The 21,682-nt window shown below is 33.7% G+C and overlaps 2 protein-coding genes and 1 non-coding gene across 3 annotated transcripts; all 3 read left to right on the forward strand.

The window, feature by feature from the left end:
• The first annotated feature begins 201 nt into the window (after positions 1-201).
• LOC133857146 (uncharacterized) lies at positions 202-9,423 on the forward strand. Its single transcript, XM_062292281.1, has 9 exons — positions 202-662; positions 1,603-1,695; positions 6,503-6,607; positions 6,761-6,895; positions 7,028-7,126; positions 7,240-7,368; positions 8,194-8,373; positions 8,824-8,940; positions 9,089-9,423. Exons 1-9 carry the CDS (start codon positions 339-341, stop codon positions 9,266-9,268), a joined length of 1,362 nt encoding a protein of 453 aa, XP_062148265.1. The 5' UTR covers positions 202-338; the 3' UTR covers positions 9,269-9,423.
• Positions 9,424-11,490: 2,067 nt separating this feature from the next.
• On the forward strand, positions 11,491-14,308 carry LOC133857147 (RING-box protein 1a). Its single transcript, XM_062292282.1, has 5 exons — positions 11,491-11,838; positions 11,973-12,023; positions 12,162-12,221; positions 13,846-13,917; positions 14,049-14,308. Exons 1-5 carry the CDS (start codon positions 11,703-11,705, stop codon positions 14,084-14,086), a joined length of 357 nt encoding a protein of 118 aa, XP_062148266.1. The 5' UTR covers positions 11,491-11,702; the 3' UTR covers positions 14,087-14,308.
• A 3,402-nt stretch (positions 14,309-17,710) lies between these two features.
• Positions 17,711-17,792, forward strand: TRNAS-GCU (transfer RNA serine (anticodon GCU)). Its single transcript has one exon. It is a non-coding gene; the product is annotated as a tRNA-Ser (tRNA).
• The last annotated feature ends 3,890 nt before the right edge of the window (positions 17,793-21,682 follow it).

The following is a 21,682-nucleotide window of genomic DNA, read 5'->3' on the forward strand; positions in this document are numbered from 1 at the left end:
AGCATCTCTCTAGTCTCTCCCTTTACAAAGAAACTTAAGAACATTGATGAGTTATGTAATTAATTTATCTAATCGAAGGCCCAACGCAAACATTCTCTGATTGGGCTCAGCGTGGCCCGGCCCATTTGGCCCACTAACGGAAAATAGCGGCCAAACCTACCATTCAACCGTTTGAACTACCATTCCTCCAGCGCGCGCAGAGGGACTGAGTTCATTTCCCGAGTCATGAACCCCAAACTGTCTCCCTTCACCTCTCTACAACTTCAATGGAACCACACACACCCACCAACCCAACTCGCCCGAGTCACCGCTATTGAATCGGTACCAACTCGGTCGCCATGCTCAAAGGCAAGCTCAAGCTTCCAGTCCCCGAAAAAGCCCGCCGGGCCTTCCCTGACCGGCTCGGCAGCTTGGTCGCTGGCTTAGACGACAAAGAGGATGAATGTGGAGGCTCTGATGTGGTATTCGAGTCCGGAGAAGAGCTCGAGACCTTTCGTCCCAACGGGTTCGGATCTGATAGAGAGAGCGTTGGTGACGATGAGAAATTTCACGAAGAATCAGATGTAAAAGTCCGGCCGAGACCCGATAGAGATGGGGCGGGTCTGGCTTGGGTGGCGCAAGTCATTGCGGCCGATGAGAAAAGATCCGATCTTGAATATGAGGTATGGAATTTTGAGTTTTGATTTGATGGGTATATACCATAATGGACCATTTTGATTCTAGTGTGAGTTTTTGTGGGGTTTTTTTTATATACTTGTGATTGAGTTGGGATTGATGGGTTTATAGTTTAACGGATGCATTTAAAATTTTCTCCAATCTGATGCATTTCAAATCAGACACTTAACTTTACCAAATTATTTTTTTATTGAGAAGATGCAAATTAGAAATTCATACGTCCTAATTGCTAAATTTAGATTCAATCTACTGATCATTATCCTATCAGAAGGACCAAAGAGAACCAAAGCCTGCCATTTTTTCATGCTCAGGTGGTTCAGATATAAACATTGCTTTCGGAAAAACTACAAATGCATGCTATCAAAAATCTTTTTGCATCCATCTCAGCACCATTCTGCTCTTGCATTTTATCATCACTGAAGGCATTTTGTATCATTCCCTGGATTTCTAACTCCTACAAAAGCAGAAAAGAGGTTATTAACATATATAACTCGGGAAATCAATCTATTTTGTATATTAGTTATGGTCAAAGAGGTCCTACAGTGAGTGATGACCAGCCATAATTCCACCTAGGACATTTTATCAGATATTTGAGGAATTTAGTTGACGTTTAGTAGTGCATGTTTGGTTTACCCTCAGTTTGGTTACTGGCAAAATGCTGAGAAAGGAAAGAAATTGAAATGAATTATCCACTAATGTGTTTGTGAACGTGTGGACTTTAACGAAATGGAAAATTTTGGCAAATTTATAAGGTTTTTCATTTAAAAATCTCTTATCTTTAGAATTTCCAATATATATATATATTTTCCTACCTGGTTTTAAAGCAGACAAATAGAGCATTTAGAATTTATTGTTTCTTTTTTTCTTTTGGGTAAAATGCACCTTTGACATTTTTGTTCTCTACCTTTTTTCTTTTTGATACATTAGCTCTCTCAACCAGAGATTAATTTGGAAAAGTTGCAAAGAATTGCTAGTACAGGGCTTCCTGATGGAGGAAGTTTGCGTGCAACGGCTTGGAAGGTAAGGGTTCTATTCTTGGGCTACCCAGGTTTACATTATGCAATAAGAATTGGCCTTCAGACTAAATTGACAAATGCACTGATATCAAGTGAGCATTGTAATTTTGGTTTCCAAAATTCTGGTAATCATGTTAGAGCTGAAAGAAAGAACTCTGCTGAGTGTTTTAGACAATAAAGTGAATCCAACTGTTAGCTCTAGGTTTTGAAGTTTGCAAAACGCAATTGTAGATGACGGAAAAATGCAATCGAAGACTAATATATATAAGTATTGACTGCAGATGATATTATGTGATACCCCGAATTGTGAAAGTTAAATCTCATATTGGGTGGGTGGACTATAAAAGTGTGTATGTGTCAAGTCTATATTGGTTGTGTACTAAATAAGATTGGGTTATATAATTGATTTTAGGGAGTGGCAATTGTAATATTGACTAGTCTTTTTAGGATATAGGGCATATATAACTAGCATTTTCCTTGAATCGTCACAAATGATATCGAAGCCAGGCTAGTAATGTCGTATAGTGCTGGGTTACTAAAGTGTGATGTTAGCCCTGATGAGGATGTCAGGGATTTGGGAAGATATTGTAATACCTTGCGTTTGTGAAAGTTAACTTCTACATTGGATTAGTTGATTATGAAGTTGTATATGTGTCAAGTCCCACATTGGTTATGTACTAGGTGAGACTGGGTTCTATACATGATTTTAAGAAGTTCTGACTATCACATAAACTAGTCTTTTTGGAGTACAGTGTAGATGTAGTTGGTGCTTTCCCTAGTTGTGACATATTAGAACTACAATAATTAGATAACTAAGAACTTGTGCTGTAAGGATTATAGCTCAATTAGGAAATATATATTTCATCCTTAAAATCACTTACCTTTGTGTCCAATGAACATCTTTGAAATTCAACATGTGTGTTACATTAATCATAAAGAATGCATAACTCTTTTATAACTAATAACAACTTTACTAGTAGCAGGAGGTTTTTCGTTTTATCAAAACATTGGCTAAGGACCACCTCTCTCTCTCTCTCTCTCTCTCTCTCCATATAAGGGCATGCGTACGTGTAGTATTCCCATAAAAAGCTACCTGCTTAAATGCCTTGACAATGATCCTTCATTAAAATGATTCATTCTATTCATAAAAAAAAACAGAAGGTAGAGCCAACAAATATTTTTTTTTCATTCATCCTTGGAGTTGAATACCTCATTCAAAAATTACTTTAAATCTAATATGCAGGAATCAATCGAAAAGGTGAATCTCTTATGATACACTAGATTGGGCTCAATTATTAATAGAGTGAACATATCTGTCATTTCTTCAAATCTCTCTTCTGACTCAAAATCCTAGTATAACATGTATCTACCCTGTTGGGCTCAAGAAATAAATGTGATAAATCAAAAAATGCATTTTTGTTCAACAATGAAAGCTCACGCTAGGGTGATCTTCGCAGTTAAGCATGCTCGGTGAGGGTAGTAGTAGAATGGGTATCCTCCTCGGAAGTCCTTGTGTTGTACCCCTTGTTTTCTTTCACATATATTGAAAAAAAAAAACTTACATTAGGGTTTAAGTTTCAAATTTGATATCACTATCCAGATGACCAACATAGTTATCCCTCCACTTGGCTTTTCAACAACTAGGAGAGCTCTCTTTTATTTTTTCCACATAAAAAAAAAAAAAAAATTGTAGAAAACCATATATGTATATGTATGTGTTTATATAAGTGTGTGTGTGAGAGAGAGAACAATTATAGACCGAGCCGTTCATAAACAACTTCAGTTGGAACAGAAATTTACGCTTGTTTATTAAACAAGCTGAACTCTTATAAACTTGGCTCAAATCATATAAGCTCGTTTAAACTCATATAACTTCATTTTTAAAAAAAAAATTATAGTGTTGTTTTTAACTTTGTAGTGAAAACTTTTTTAGTATTTAAAAAGATAAAGGAAAATTCTCTTTCTAATATGAGAGATATGTATTGAATCCTTATGATTGTGAGTCTTAATATAGATATGTGTGTGTGTGTGTACTCTAAGACATACATATAAACTTGAAATTAGATTGTTTAAGAATTTAGATAAGGTTAAAAGATGTAATACAAGCAGTTAGTTTCATGATACAAAATTATATATGATTTATTACAAATACAATGCTAGTGAAATTAATTTTTATAAGTTATGAATAAAAATTAATTTATCTAATTACCTCGAATAATAAAATCCTAACATTAATTAAATAACTAATTATTAGTATGGATTTACTTAAAAAAAGAAAAACTAATTATTAGCATGGATTTAGAAAATAAAAATAAAAAAATGAATAAGTTAATTGGGCATGAACAAGTTCAAGTTCGTTCAAGATATAAATAAACTGAGTTTGAATAGATTATTTAGGTTAGTAATAAGTTCGAACTCGACTTGTGTTTGAAGCAAAATTAAACGAACCAAGTTTAAACATTCAATATTCGACTTGACTTGGTTCGATTACAAATCTAATTATAAGGTAACGAATATTAAGTGGATTGTTTCAAAATCTAAAAATTAAAGTTTCACTTCTAGTCTTGATTGCAAAGTCTAAGAAGTTGGTTTTATTTTAATTGAGTTTCATTCAATTTTAAGGGTCAAGGGTATTTTCATAATTTTCATTTATGGACATGAAATGTATTTTTGATCCATTAGATTTTCTTTTGATTTTGTTATGTTAATGGGCTTTATTTGTAGGTTTAACTAGTTATTTAGGGAAAGCCAAGAAGTCCGAATCCTATTAACATTAAGGCCTCGTTTGGTTTGCGGATTAGACCCATGGAAAGGAATAACTATTCCTACTGAATAGCTATTCCTTTGTTTGGTTGTATATTATTTAAGGGAATAATTATTCCCACGGAATAGCTATTCCCTTACGAAGAGGAATAGGTATTCCACTCAAAAAGGAGTGGAATACCTATTCCTTTCCTGTGGGAATAAATAAAATTCGTCTTTTACCCAAAAACTCCAACCCTTTCAACATCCAAGTCTCTTATCCCTCTCTCTCTCTGTTTCTCAACTCATGGTGTATTTGGATACGAAATTTTGAAAATAAAATATAATTCTGATTCTACTTTTTTCAAAAATAAATCATATTTTATTCAACTTTTTATAAACAAATCATATTTTATTTAATTTTTTTTTTTTTTTTTTCTAAAAAGTCAAATCTCAAAATTCGCAAACAGAATAAGAATTTAATTCTGATTTCAAAAATTCATTACTCAAATGCACCATCAGTATCTCTCTCCATCTCTGCAATTATATTATCATCCCCCTCTCTCTGTTTCTCAACCCAACTTAATTTGTTGTGGGTTAGTCTTTTTTTTTTTTTTTTTCCTATGATTTAGCCTACAGAATGCACTTAGACGTAGCAAAACGAGTACCTCTTAATATTGGGAGGACTCCAATTGCCTGGCGGAGGTTTGAGAAAAACTTTGTAAGCAAAGAACGAATGTTTGTTGCTGAAAAACAAATAAAAAATAATAAAATAAAAAGGGCTTTGCAGATGATTTATTTTTTTATGATGATTATGTTTTTTTTTTTTTTTTTTCTTATAAATTATTTTACTTTGTAAGCAAAGAATAAATGTGTGTTGCTGGAAAACAAATAAAAAATAATAAAATAAAAAGGGCTTTGTAGATGATCTATTTTTTTTCTTTTTATTTTTTTATGATGGTGATATGATGATTATATGTGTGTGTGTGTTTTTTCCTTACAAATCATTTTGTAGCGTAATTGTATATGAAAAAAAAAAAAAGAAGCCATGAACTCTATGAAATTAAAAAAAAAAAAAAAAAAAGGTCATAGTATGATTGTTTATATTTCTAAAATAAAGAAAAAAAATGTCCTTAAGAATATAAATTATATTTTTATTATAAGGGTGTTTTAGGAAATTTGATTATAATATGATTCCATTCACCAATGTATTGCACTGTACCAAACAAAAGAATACATATGCAATGTTCTATTCCACCGTTACAACCAAACAAAAGAATAGGAATAGTTATTCCATTCCACCTTCATCTATTCCCAGGAATAGTTATTCCTTTTCCTAATGGAATAGACATTCCGCAAACCAAACGAGGCCTAAGTATTAGGCTTTTTCTTACTTTGAATGAATAAGATGACTATGAAATTTTTAGCAATGATTCTTTGTGAGGATTGTGTAATGCAACCCTTTTTGAGCTGTAATACTTAGGAAAACTAGATGTGGTTCTTTCTTATTTTTACGTTCACTTCAATTTTTCCGCAATTTTGTATCAAATTTCAACCAATATTAGATCTTATTTTTCATATATTGTTTTCCTAGAATCCAATCACGAAGAACCCCTAACCACCCATCTCTCAAATATTTACCAAATAACATTATCGGGTTTCTGTTCACAGCCTAGTAAGAACCACCTAAATCCAAATTTGTCCTCTGTGTTTAATCTCTAAATCCTTATCTTTCCCGACTTCATTAAAAACCCTATATTTCCTAATATTTTCCAGCAAATTCCAGACATTTAGACGTATTCTTTTCCTTAAACCCTAAATTTTAAAGCTCGAAATCATCCAACTTTGATAAGATTCACAAACAAAAAATACTATTTGTAACAATGTTCACAACTACTGTTCACACGGCGTTTGTGCTACATTAATTTCGTTATTAGAGCTTCTGTCCCACATCAATTTTACTCAAGCACTAGAATCTTTCATTGACAAAGATAAATGAAATTTTATTGGTGTGACACTTGTGATTATTTGAGTCAGAGTATTGATTTCCATTACATGCTTTCAACCAGCTGCTCTTAGGTTATTTACCTCCTTCTCGTGACCTATGGGAAAAGGAGCTGACTGAGAATCGGCAAAAGTATGCTAAGCTAAAAGGGGAACTTCTCAAGAGTCCTGTAAGATGCTACTCACCAAGCAGTTATTCACATTGTTAACAAACTAGTCTAGCTGCAGATATGACTAGGGAAAAAAGAAAGTTTACTGGTTAATGGTGCATTATTACGGGTTAATGGTTGCCATGCACTAATGGAAATCTTGAATCTAGACAGTCACAACTCACAAGGAGAAAAGATGAGCAGCACTTTGACAGTGATGTAGATGGGCCACTAAGGCGTCATGAAATTTCTCAAGAAGACCATCCTTTGAGCCTTGGTAAAGCAAGTGTATGGCATCAATACTTTCAGGTGAATGCCTTATCCAATTTAAGGTGTCTCTCAAATGCCTTCTGCTATAATTGAGTTAATGTCTTTTGTTTTTTATTTTTGGATGTATAAATCTGAGTTGATGCTTGTCAGTAAAGATCCATTTGTTTCTAGCACACAGAGATTGTAGAACAGATTGATCGTGATTTGCAACGCACACACCCAGATATGAAGTTCTTCTCAGGAGACTCATCATTCGGTAGAAAAAACAGGGTATTTCATCGCCTTATCCCAGCCCTTTATTTTTTACTTGTTTGTGAAATTTTCTCAAGTTGAGTGATACAACAAAGTCTCTGATGAATGCTGTGCTGAATTTCCATCCACAGGAAGCAATGAGAAATATTCTTCTCCTGTTTGCAAAATTGAATCCCGCAATCCGTTATGTGCAAGGCATGAATGAGGTCTTGTCACCAATATACTATGTGTTTAGTACTGACACTGATGAGCAAAATGCTGTAAGCGTTTAGAAGGATTTCTTGTCTTTCTTCATCTATTTAGTTATTTGATGCTACTGCTTATAATATTACTGAGTGGATTCCGATGTATTAGATTGTTACTACATAATGCGTTGAAGGCAGTGGCAATGTGTAGGAAATTCAAATATTACAATAATAATGTAACTAATATCTGGAAAGTTCTTTGACTTCCAAAATATATCAGTTTATAAGGTGACATTTGCCTCTTGAAGGTAGATCGTAAGATCTTCGAATTACTTTCAAATTAATTTGGGGTTCACATTATTTACAAAAGCCAATAGCATTGCCAATAAAGGTAACACAATTTGGTGGGAAAAAAAATTCTAGTTAGAGAATAGTCTTTGTTTTCTTTGGATGAGAGAGAGTGATGTAGGACACTTCATGGGGGTTGTTGTGCGAAGATTACGTGGCTGGATTCGACAGAAGAGCCGTTCAAACGGGCATTATATTTGAACCTAGTTTTGTCTGGCTTGAGAGTATTTGGGGAACTAAGTTCATAGTTGAGTGGATCGCCAATCTTGCTGATTTATGAAAAACCAAATTGAGTGACATCTATATATTTTTCGTTTAACATCCTATGAATCTTATTGTTCTTCATATATTATACAAAATTTCTGATGCTTCAGAAACAGTTTGATTTGCTTTAAGATGGAACCTGAACGACAAACTCTATATAAGTTGAATGCTTTTATTCCTGGTCTTGTTTGAGGCTCTATGTGTCTAAATTTTCTTATTCTGCTTTCATGTTGTTGTAATTAAGATATAAATCTAATCATGAGTCTCTATGTTTGTTCTTCTATGTAGGCAAATGCAGAAGCAGATTGTTTTTCTTGTTTTGTTCGACTCTTGAGCGACTCAGTGGATCACTTTTGTCAACAATTGGATAATAGTTCTGTGGGTATCCTTTCCACCCTTTCCCGCTTATCAGATTTATTAAATGCCAATGATGAGGAACTGTGGCGGCATCTTGAATTCACAACCAAGGTATATTATATCAAAATGAATTATAATAGATGCTGTTTAATATTTAAATTCTAAATCTCTCATCATTACTTTAACCAAATGTGTATAATAGTTTGTCATTTTGAGGTCTTCTAAAACCCACGGTCCATTTGGGTTTGTGATTTCAAAACGTGCATTTTGAAAACATGATTTTTAAAAATGCAGTTAAACGTTTGGTATTTAAAATCGTAAAGTAGCTTTTAAAATCACGCGTTTTTAAAAACGCATTCCTTTACCTACGATTTGAGTTTTCTTTGTTTTCAATTGCAATTCTTTTTTGAAAACGCACTCCCAAACAATATATTTTCTACAATTTGGTTTAAAATCACACTTTTCGTATGTAAAATCGCATTTGTCAATTAGAATCCACTTATCTAAAGGCTAGCTGGTCTTTAAAATGTGCAAGCTTATATGATGTGTTCTTTTGAGCAGGTGAGGCCCCAATTCTATGCATTCAGGTGGATTACATTGCTGCTTACTCAAGAATTCAATTTTCAATCCATCATGAGAATTTGGGATTCTCTTTTGAGTAATCCTTTTGGTGTTCAGGTCCCTCTCTTTCTTTCTGTCTAGTTGTGACTGACTGACTGACATAAATTCATTTGCTCCAATCCTCTCCCTGTTGCTCTATTTCCTTGGATATCTATCTATTATGATGTTTCAACAATCTGTCTGAATGCTCATTGTTTGGGTGCAGGATATGCTTCTGCGAGTCTGTTGTGCAATGCTGCTGTGTGTTAAGAGCAGGCTACTGAGTGGTGATTTTGTAGCTAACTTGAAGCTTTTACAGCACTACCCTGGTATCAACATTGAACATCTTCTCCAGGTAGCTCAGGATCTCACTCCCGACACATCTTCCTATCGTCTCTCCCCGTAGATTCATCACATTTTGTGCTTCTCCATGTAAATTGTCTCTCTTAACCATCTTCTGTGACAATCTGCCCAACGTGTATCCATCCATTGCTTCACTTCACTTCACTTCTAACCCAACAGACTTTTTCATGATATATTGAAGGACAGATTTCACTGACAGCAGCCAGCATTAAGGATCCTTGTACAGGGTCTACGATTCTTTTTCTTTTTTTTTTTTTTTTTATTAAGAAAAAAAAAATGTGGCATGAGTGCATTGGCATGCTATTATCAAGCAAGGATTTGGCTTAGATGCTGGAAAAAAAAAAAAATGAAAAACTACGTCAATAATTTTTTTAACGGTCTAGATTTAATTCAAAGTTTTTTTAAATTTTTTTTTTTATAAGAAAAAAGAATAAAATCAAATCTGGATTTTTGGCATAATCCAAATCCATTAAGCAATGGTGGCTTTTTAGCATAATGAAAGTGATAGAAAACGAGGAAAAAAATAAACCCGTATCTCATGAAATACTCGAAAGAATAATGAAAAGAAAAACTCTTCGTTTATTAAGAATAACTCAATAAAACCCCAATGATTATTTGAATTTCAATGAATAAAAATTAAAATATAGTTCAATGCAAGCCGTTACACAGGCCCTGTTTGCTAACTCTCTCCTCTTCTCCTCCCCCCATTTCCTCAACAGTAAAGTACTGTCCGTGGGTTAGTGCTTGCCTTTTGGCAAGAGGCTTTTAAGCCTTTTTTTTTTTTTTTTTTTAAAATTTTTTTTAATACCGAGTTGCAGACTTTTTAGGGTTGAGAGAGTCCGAATACTGTGCATTTGTGTTTTTGGCATGACAATATTTTTTCATTACATTGGGGTAAAATGGGAAAGTAATGAGACACGAAGCTTTTTGTCTCAATATTAAAAAAAAAAAAGGAGGCTAAAAAGCCTCCTGCCAAAAGTTAGGCACTGACCAACGGACAGTACTTTACTATCGAAGGAAATGGGGGAAGAGGAGATGGACGGGGTTAGCAAGCAGGGCCACAAGCAACAAGTCCTAATCCTTAGGTAATTATAAGTTTTAGAAGAAAAAAAAAGAAATAGAAAATAAAACAAATCTAGAGTTTGGAGGAAAACCTAAAGATATAGAAGTCCTAAAGTTCCTAGAAAAGATTTTTTTTTTAAAAAAAGAAAATCATAATATTACGGAGAGAATCTTAAAAATTAGAAAAAACTTTACTGATAAAGTTTTAATTGAAGTTTTTTTGACTTTGGCCTCAAATTTATTTATTTATTTTGAAGTCATCCTCAATTTTTATTGAGTCTCTCATATTTGGTTTAGAGGTTTGAAATTTAATACCCCATAACCATATGAAGAGCACGCTCACGTGCATCGTGTAGATACTTTAATGGACCATTATCCCTCGGTAACCGACCCGACCTGACAAGTGTAATGAAAAGTCGTTTTAGTCCTTATCAAAACGACGTCGTTTCGCAAACTCTGACTGGCTATGATTTTTCGAAAAATCATCTCATTCTCACGCACGCCCTACGTTTGGGTATTGAATTTTTAGAATTAGAATTGAATTCTAATTCTATTTACAAATATCGAGGTAAAAAATTGTGTTTGGGTGTTGAATTTTGAGATTGAAAAATATTATATTTTAATAGTAAGAAATGATTGAAAGTTTAAAAAGTTGTGTATAATGATTGATATTTTGAAAAGTTGTGTGAAATAATAATTTTATTATATATTGATTATTTAATTAAAAAAAATAAATAATATTTTTTTAAAAAAATAATTGAAATCAAAATTAAAAATTAAAAAAAAATAAAAAATGAAGGAAGGGGTGGCTGCCGGTTGGCAGCCACCCTTTTGGGGGTGGCCCGGCCACCCCCATGGAGGTCGGGTGGTCGCGCGGCCACCCCCAGTGGTTGGGGGAGGCCGCGCGGCCACCCCCAGTACTCGGGGGAGGCCGCGCGGCCTCTCCCAAGGGGGGTGGCTGCCAGCCTGCAGCCACCCCTCTGTTTTTTTTTTAATTTTTTTTTTATTTAAATTATTAATATTTTATTATTTAAATGTGGGATGCACGCGTTTTTTTAGTCAATTTTTCCTGCGCGTGGGTCCCACCATTAATCTGAAAACAGCATTGAATTTTTTCAAAATTCGGGTCAAAATCCGGGTTTTATGCGAGTGGGTGGGTTTTAGAAAAAACCTAGAGTTGAATAATTATTCCCCTCGGTTGCCAAACAGTTCAGGGTCCCCTTCTGCCGCCTCCCTAGAAAAAACCCTAGAATCACATTGGAGATTGGCGATCTCGAATTCTGCCCAATCAATATAGCTATAGTCCTTCATTCATCAATCCATCTCTTCCTCTCTTTTCCATTACATTCCTACAGTTTCTATTGATTTTACTTAATCAGTAACAAGTTTGTTACAGATTCCTGATCCTCCAAGCCATGGCCACCTTGGACTCCGACGTGCCCATGGTCCCAGTTGGCGAGCCTTCGAGCAGCGCCGGTCCTTCCTCCTCCTCCAAGAAGAACAAGCGCTTCGAGATCAAGAAGTGGAACGCCGTAGCCCTCTGGGCCTGGGGTAAACTTTCACAAAACCCTAACCCTAATTTTCTCGAATTGCTTCATTTACTAAATTTTATCTGTTTATGTGTATATTTGGTTGTGAACGTATCTAGGGTTTAGGGTTCTAATGTGATTGATTGCTGCGTGCAGATATTGTAGTTGATAACTGTGCGATTTGCAGGAACCATATTATGGATCTCTGTGAGTTTTTCGTTTTCTTTTGTAATTCTTGATTTGTGTATTGATATACATATTTATGGGTATGTATTATAATTTTGATTATGGTTTGGTATATTATTTTTGTGGTATTTAATCTATCTACGGTGGTTTGATGAGTAGGCATTGAGTGCCAAGCAAACCAGGCCAGCGCCACGAGCGAGGAATGTACAGTTGCTTGGGGTATGCTTTCGGTTCCAAAACCCTAATCTTCGTTTCTATTCTAGTACCTTAGGCATGCGTGTCTCTGACTGGGTGTATTGCGGTATTTGTAGTTGTGTTCATGATTCATGGTGGCCTTTAAAGGGTTTGGTAGGTTAGAGTACTCTTTAACTTATTGATTGACAAGTTTTTATTTTATTTGCGAAGCTGGAAACTAAGTGTACAGGGTGTGAGGGAAGGTGAATTGTTTCACAACCTTGGTTCTTCATGTTGAATTTTGTTTCATAAGGATATTTATTGTTGTATTCATTTACTTCGATTTGTTTCAAGTTTTGGAGATGATTATGTTTTCTTTCAAGATGAAAGTTAATATTCCTTTCTATTAGTGGTGGGCACCGACTCCAATGAAGTCGGAAATGCCCCTTCTGATTTCCACCTTAGCCGGAGTTGGAAGTCTTGGAAGCATTGGAAAACCTCCAATGCCACCTTGGACGGAGGTAATTTTTGAGCCAATGCTGACCCCGAAAAGTCAGTTGAAATTGTCGGAATTGGGCTTGGCTTGATGGGCTTTTATTTGGTTGTGTTGGGCTTCATCAAAGAATACATATTTGTTCTTTGTCTTTGTTCTTCGTTGAAGACAAAAATATCTTTGACAAAGAACAACAAATTTTCGTCTCTTTTTCTTTGACAACAAATAACAAAGGACTGATCCTAGTTTGATGAGTCAAAGACAGATTTGAGTTTTTCAACTCATCCTCGTTTGATGAGTCAAATGCTTGTTATTTAACTAACATTTCATATGGCCCCTAACTACCATTCACGAGTGTTATTTGTGGGTGAAGGCATGATGTTTTATATTTGCATCTGTTATTTAACAAGCTTTTACGGGTTTATTTTTTTTTTTTTTTTGAATCTTTTGACTTCAGAACATATGACTTTTAAGATTGTGTTGGCATGTTGGATAAAGAACTTAATTTCTATGATTCATTTTTGCATTCAAAATTAACAGTTTTGGGGCCTTTAGCCTTTCTATTCATAGACTTCTCCCTTCCCATTTCATGTGATCCCTCCTCACAGGAAAAAATGTGGGTAGAAATAGTTGTAATGGTTAGACTTCCCTTAAACTTGTTGAATTACCGGCTTAAAGTTAAACTGTGATTCTGCATGTTACATTAGCTTTTGACATGTTCTGTGGCCCTCTTCTGGAATGGTGTTATGAATCACCTATTATTATTCTTTTGCCACAAGTAGATAATACTATATGTTATAAATGCATATTGTTGACAATGATCAATACACTATGTAGCAATTTTGAATTTATGCGTGAATAGGGTGTAGGTCATGGAATACAGTAATGCTATAAGTAGGACTTGTTCCCCTTCTATCCCCTAAAGGTGATATGGCTTTTTAAATCACATTTGAATCAAAATCTAATAGTAATCCATCACAAATTCAATGGTGATTTTGAATGTTACATCATATTTGAAGGATAAAAGAGAAACATGAGTCCTACTTATAGCATGGGATATAGTCTCTTGCATGCTTATGCGTCCTGTGTGCGCTTTTATCAATTTTAAAAAATTAAGTCAGCTGATTATTGTCTTGCACGTACACTTGTGCTGAAAGGATGGGTTTTATGATGTAGGTGTTTGCAACCATGCCTTTCATTTTCACTGCATCAGCCGATGGCTCAAAACCCGTCAAGTGTGTCCACTAGGTGAGCTTTGTGCTTAACGTGCCCTTGCCCCTGCCCGTCTTCTCTTCTTTCTCTGTCTGCCTCTCTCTTTGTATCATGGTGAGAAGCTTACTCATTTCATTTGTGATTTGGTTGTCTCATTGCTTGTGCAGATAACAGCGAGTGGGAGTTTCAGAAGTATGGTCACTAGAATCTTCATGCTGTTGAGCCTCTGTACTCACTTCTGTTTCCGCTACGGCGCTAAGAAAGATCTGGATTTCTTGTCTATTTCCATAATCCATGTACTTTTTGTAAATTGTGCTGGAGTCTTCCTATTTTCAAGGAGCATTTGGGCTGTATTAATTTAGGTGTTTGATTGGTTACATGTGAAGTGAAATATGTGAAATTCCCTAAACTGTTTTGGGTGTAATAAGCCAAACTCTCTCATATCACTACAAAAAAACATGCAGTCGGCCACGCACATTTCGCCACGTGTATGGGTACTGTACACGTGGCTAACAGTTGGCCACGAGTCATTGGCCACGTGTTCCGCGCGTGTTAGATCCGGGTGTAGATAATTGTACAATTGGCCGCGTGTACAGTAAAACACGTGGTTGATAGTCAGCCACGTGTATATAAATACACGTGGCAAATTTTAGAAATTTAATTTTTTTTAAAATTAATTAATTAATTTGTTAATTAATTAATTAATTTCTTTTTGTTAATTTCTTTTTCATTTAATTAATTTTTTTTGTTAAATTCCTTTTTAATTTTTTTTTCTTGTTTCTTATTTTTGTTAAATTCTTTTTTTAGTTGGACGTACGGACATGGAGAGAGAGAGCGAGGGAGAGAGAGAGAGAGAGAACACTGAGAGAGAGAATGCCGGTGGTGCAGTGACGGAGAGAGAGAGAGAGAGAGAACACAGAGAGAGAGATACAGAGAGAGCGAGAGAAAGAGCGAGGGAGAGAGAGAGAGAGAACACTGAGAGAGAGAAGGCCGGTGGTGCAGTGACGGAGAGAGAGAGAACAGAGAGAGAGCGAGAGAAAGAGCGAGGGAGAGAGAGAGCGAGAACACTGAGAGAGAGAAAGCCGGTGGTGCAGTGACGGAGAGAGAGAGAGGGAGAGAGAGAGAGAGAGAGAGAGAGAGAGAGAGAGAGAAATATAGAGAGAGCGAGAGAAAGAGCGAGGGAGAGAGAAAGAGAGCGAGAGAAAGAGCGAGGGAGAGAGAGAGAGAGAGAACATGCCTTTCTAAACGAAGTATAATTTATATATATATATATATATATATATATATATATATATATATATATATATATATATATATATATATATATATATATATATATATATTTCAAAGCAATAGGCAGGTGGATGCGAGGGAATTGTCCCGCGCGCCTACCTGCACAAATTGGCCACGTTGATGGTTTAGTTTATATATATATATATATATATATATATATATATATATATATATAAAATTTGTAGTGTACAAATTTCCAAAAACAATTAGCCACGTGTATAAAATACACGTGGCCACTTGGACGCGTGTATTAATACACGTGGCCAAATGGACACGTGTACATATATACGTGGCCAATCGTTTTTCATGTAAAAATAGCTACTTGTCATGAAGACACATGGCTATTTGGCCGCGTGGCTACAGTAACAGCTACTGTAGACACGCGGCAAATTACAAGAATTTTTGTAGTGTATGTTCTATACAATTTTAGAAAAACCCATTTCTCTACAAAAGTCTATAGCAAGAAGGGCAGCCATTGCTTCTGCCAATAAAGGACCAGCCTGAACCTTACATGCATAGCATTTAGCACCCACAACCAGGCCTTCGTTATTCCTGATAACACACCCCAAACCAACAACACCATCTCTCAAATTTAAAGATGCATTCCAATTAATCTTCACAAACCCAACATCAGGAATTTTTCAAAATTTACTCCTTTTTATAGTGTGATCAACAAGAGCCCTCACCAAATATTCCTTCATGTTAAACAAACGAAAGTCCTCAATATACTTAAAAGCTTCTGTGAAAACCTTTAAAGGGGAAGAAAATTGCTCCTCAAAAATCATTTTATTTCGTCTCAGCCAAATGCTACGGAAAACAGCCGCCATTAAACCCAATAATTCATCATTCAATTTATTAAACATAAAGGAAACAAGCTCCACCATACTTGTAAACCTTGAAGGACATTTTTGAAACGTGATAGGGCCACAACCCCAAACATTTTGAGAACTTAGACAATACCATAAAGCATGGATGATAGATTCCTCCTGAATTTTGCAACAAGGGCAAAGATCATCCTCCACCACTCATTTCCTCAATAAATTCTGCTTAGTTTGAAGCAAGTTTTGACAAGCTCTCCAAAGAAAATTTTTAGAAGAATTAGGAGCTTTAATAGCTCAAAGTTTTTTCCAGAATTCAACTCTACTAGAACTGGTGGAACATTCCCATTTTTTTCTCCTCATCAAACCCAACCCCAAATGATAGACACTTCTAACAGAAAACATTCTATTAGATGTACCATTCCAAATCTTTTTATCCAGAGGCAGGGAAGGGCATAAAGGAATGCTTTTAATTATCTTTGCCTCATAGGTAGAAAAAGAACTATCAATAAGAGAGCAATTCCATCCCAAGAGAAAAATTCAAGGAACCAATATTAGGCAGCCAATTATCTCCCTAGACTTTAATTGAGTGCCCATCACCAATTCTCCATATGATTCCTTGAGAAAGAAGCTCTTTTGCTGCCATAAAACTCCTCCAAATAAAAGAGGGTCTTTTACCCAAATCTGAATCCAAAAAAGAAGAGTTAGGATAATATTTGGCTTTAATAATTTGAGAAATCAAAGAGTCTAGATTTTGAATTAATCTCCAGCACCGTTTTGCTAAGAGAGCTTTATTAAACATAATCAAATCCCTAAAACCAAGCCCCCCAACAGTTTTCAATCTTCCCATTTTTGACCAACTCATCCAATAAATTTTAGAATCATTATTTAAATGCCCCCACCAAAAGGATTACATTAGTCTATTTAATTCTTTACAAAGATTGATAGGAAGAAGGAAAACACTCATAGAGTAAGTAGGAATGGCATGTACAACAGCTTTTAAAAGAACTTCTTTACTTGCCAAAGTTAATAATTTGGTCTTCCAATTATTTAGCTTTCGAATAACCCTCTCTTTGATTGCTTTAAAAGCATAGCTCTGGTTTTTACCCACAAAAGTTGGAAGACCCAAGTAGGAATCATACTTATTAGCTCAAGAAGGACACATGTTTATATATATATATATATATGCTTCATTGTTTGATGTACTTGAAACTGTACTTTCCCAGCCTCCATTGATCAACTGAAATCACAATCCTAAACGAGGAAAATATCCAGGTAAGACTTCATTCATAATTTGATAAACCATATCAGAACATAATCTGGTCGCTAAATATTGTGCCTCTAACACCCACAAAAGGAAGAAAAAAAGAAAGAAAATATGGGCCTCGACTGTCTGACATGCTTTGGGGCTTTAAATAAATGAAGTTAGCAAATACAATGCAATACACATTTGGTGAGATAAAAGGTGTATACAAAAGTAGGCAATATTTTAAGTGATGATGCCACTGAGTGGGCTGAAATGGATCACAGTCGTGTAGTGTGTTAGAACGTGTCATGCTGAAAGATATCTTAGATTTGGATAGAATTAAGTAGGTATTAAATGCATCAATATTTGTTTATTCCAAAATTTTATATATATAATAAAATTTATGAAGAGTTGTATGGAACTGATTCGTAAGCATTACCAATATGTTAAAAATAGAAGCCCTAACATTGAAGTCGCTTTGGCCGAGTGGTTAAGGCGTGTGCCTGCTAAGTACATGGGGTCTCCCCGCGAGAGTTCGAATCTCTCAGGCGACGTCTCTTTTACCACCCCACCTTTTTTTTTTTTTTTTTTTTATTATTTTTTTTTTAAGGTTTACATTTGTCAGGTTTAAGAGGATGGTCGAGGCCCATAAGGAAAACAGGCTTCATCATACTTACTATGGATTGTTAGGCTAAAACCTATTCAATCGGAAAAGTAACTAGAAAGTAGAAACTACACTATATTATTCTATTGACTAACCGCTCCAATTAAATTAATTTTTTTTTTTCAAATAAAATTAATTCAAGGGTTAATTGATATTATCAAGTCGTAAAATATTTTGGAATAAAAGCATAGTTTGGATTTTCTAAAATTAGACTGAAATTTGGACAGCTTACTACATGACAGATTAAGATCTCTAGCAATTTGGACAGCATATTGTAACATATTTCATATGATATGCACTTGCGAAAATAAATTTTGAGTAATTGAACTACCTACTTGAATAAGTGATCTCATACGAGTCATATGAGCTTTTTTATAGTTGTTGTCTAAATTACTAACAAATTGATGAAGATTTTAATTCCTGCATGACCGGCTCTGCCGTAGCATATGGACCCAATTTTCAATCTAATTTCAGGGATCCTCGTCCCTTCGCTTGGCCCAAAAACATCAAATAGGTGTACCATTCCAGGAAACTTGGGGCCAGATAAATTTTAATTCATTAGAAAATCTATTTACTTTAATTTCGGATCAGGATTCTCTTAAATTATTTGTCTGAATTTGAGAGAATTTAGACAAGTGATTGTGAGAGACCACTTATAAAATTCACCTGATCAGATAAATAGTTGAGTAACCCAATTTTTATTTAATGAAGTGGGTATCATAAATAATATTTTACAATCACGTACTCAGATTCTCTCAAATCTAAGAGGATCCTAATCTCTTAATTCTTGCTTTTTCCTTGCTCTTTCCTTGAAGATTAAAGACTGCCTCTATGGTGTTTGTGTTGAAATTCTCAAAAGAGTTCTCATAAAAGAGTAAGAAAAAAGGCTGCAATTAATGTTGTATGAATCAGATGCAAAGAAGATGAAGATAAGGGAACTTTCTTATTTGTATTCATAGTCACACACCCCCGTCATAAGGAACCCATCCGTCCTATTAGGAGTGGGCTATTCGAAGTCTGTTTAGTGCGGCATATTTTATAAATATCAGTAACTAAGAGAGTAAAATTGTTAGAATTTCTTGTTAGTAAATAAATCATATTGAGTCTCCAAGGGGTAGTCTAATTGGCTGGGGATTACGCCTCATGAAGTGGAGGTCACAAGTTCGAATCCTCCCCCTCCTTCTTGTGTGGACATGTCAAAAAAAAAAAAAAAAATCATATTGAGAAATATTAGGGGTATTAAATTTTTTACTAAGAGATGGGTATCATATTCATATATATATATATATATATATATATGAAAGCCGAGTTATTCTTTAGAATAGCATAGAATAGTGACACGTGACATGAACCTATATTTTTTAATGACTAAACCGGTCATTTAAGTACTGAACAGATCTTTTAAATAAAATTGAACCGGTCTATTTAATCTCTCTCTCTCTCTTTCTATTAATGATACAAGTAGCTTCTCTCTCTCAATTAATGATATAAGTAGGACTTTTTGGTATTTTTATATTTTTTGTTGAAATCTAAATATATTTCCTTTTGTTTGTGAAATTTGTGATTGAACAATTCTTCATTTGAATGTTTATGAGATTTTTTTTTTTTTTTTGTTCATTTGCTTTTTCGAATGTTCAGAATTATATATGATTGAAATATAATTGGTATCACATCAACATTAAAAAAAAAAAAAAAATCTTGCTAATTTTCTATTTTATGTTTTGATAATCAAAATCATGGTTTTCTCTATTTAATCTCTCTCTCTCTCTCTCTATTAATGATACAAGTAGCCTCTCTCTCTCAATTAGGACTCTTTGGTATTTTTATATTTTTGGTTGAAATTTAAATATGTTTCCATTTGTTTGTGAAATTTATAGTTGAACAATTCTTCATTTGAATGTTTATTATATTTTTTTTTTTTTTTTTTTTTTTTCATTTGCTTTTTTGAATGTTCAGAATTATATAAGATTGAAATATAATAGGTATCACATCGACATTAAAAAAAATTCTTGCTAATTTTTTATTTTGATAATCAAAATCGTGGTTTTCTTCTTGCTATTTTTCTTATTCATACTTATTTTCATTCTAAACTATATCTATGAGAACAAAGATTTTAACATGTTTTAATTTATATGAATTAAACTAAAAATAAGGGTCTTATGTTTTAATTCATTTGAATGTTTTATGGGATATTTGTTTTTCTTTTATGTGATTTTCATAATTTTTACTTTTTTTTTGGGAGTGTTATTCTGCTTTTGAAAGTCAAAAAAGGCAAAATTTTATTTGATTATTATGCACAAAAAGAATATAAATGCTTTTAAAACACTAAAGAGTTAATTAAGCATTAAATTTGAAATGCTTTTTTTTTTTTTTTTTTTTTTAATGTTAAAAATTATATGGATTTTATTTTTATTGAAACGTATTATATATATATATAAGCAAAGTTCCAACTTAGAGTTAGCATAGAATTAGAACACGTGGCATGAATCCATACTTTTTAAACATTGAACTGGTTATTTGAATGAAAAACCGGTAATTTAAGTAAAACTAAACCGGTCGGTGTATTTCAAGTAAAATAAACGGTGCATTTATTATAACTTATTAACTCTCTTATATTGAATAAAAAATGAATAGAAACGTTAAATTTTTGTTGTTAAATTCTCACTAATTTCTACCTATTTCTCTTCCTTTAAGTAAAATAGTGGGTTTAATATTCCTAATCAAATCTTTTTCCTTGAATAGAAAATGAGTAGAAACATCTAATTTTGTTGCCATTAAATTCTCACTAATTTCTACATCTCTTTCTCTCTCTTTCTTCCTTTAAGGAAAATATTTTACTCAAACACCGCTTCCTCTCCCACTAAATGTCCGTTACAAACTAAACCTCAAAGAGTTAAACATCAGTTTTTTTTTTTTCTTTGGGAAATGTCAAAAGTCACTCCAATATTTCTCGCTTTCTCAAATAAATATATGGAGAAGTAATGGTTTGTGGCTATGCAAAACTGCAATGTTGTTTACATTACCGGAGAGTGGTGCTCAAAGCAAAGAGAGCAAAGTTATTGCCATTGTTGGAATCTTTTTGTTTGTAATACTGCTATAACCTTTGTATTTTTAGTTTGCCTTTTAAGTTTGCTAAGGTTGTGTTCAATAGAATTGTAAATAATATGTTTGTATTTGTTTTATGTGCTTCTGTTTTTCTAATTCGATTTTCTATCCTTATATTTGCATTGATAATTTATATTATTTTTTATTTCTGTTGAAAAAGTAGTTTCTTTTATGCTATATACAAGAATAATGGTCGAATTAAAAAATATCTATTTGACCGTAGTTTCTTCCTATACTTATAAATTTCATTGGAACTGGAAAAAGTATATAAAAAAAAATAGTTATTTTTTTATTATATTAGTGGTTATCATTTTACATTTTTTTTTTACTTTATTTTCTATGATTTTGTTCTTTCTTTACATTTTTTTGTCCCTATTTCCTAATTTATATTATTTTTTTGTTCAAATTGCTTTTTTCTTTTTTCCTTTTTCCTTTTCTAAATTTTACATTGAATTCAAGGAAACCATGGAGAGAGAGAGTTTACATTAATTGTTGTTTTGGGTACGAGATATGACGATTTTTTAATTTACATTGTTCACTGAATTTTTTTTTCCTGTATAATGCACATTGTTAACGTGCTTAATTGATAATCAATATTAATTTTTAAGGTTTCATATGAATCGGAAAAGTATACGGAAAAGAAAACTCTATTCTATTCTTTCAGTATTTTTTATT

The sequence above is a fragment of the Alnus glutinosa genome, chromosome 14 (assembly GCF_958979055.1).
Source record: "Alnus glutinosa chromosome 14, dhAlnGlut1.1, whole genome shotgun sequence".
NCBI lineage: Eukaryota > Viridiplantae > Streptophyta > Magnoliopsida > Fagales > Betulaceae > Alnus > Alnus glutinosa.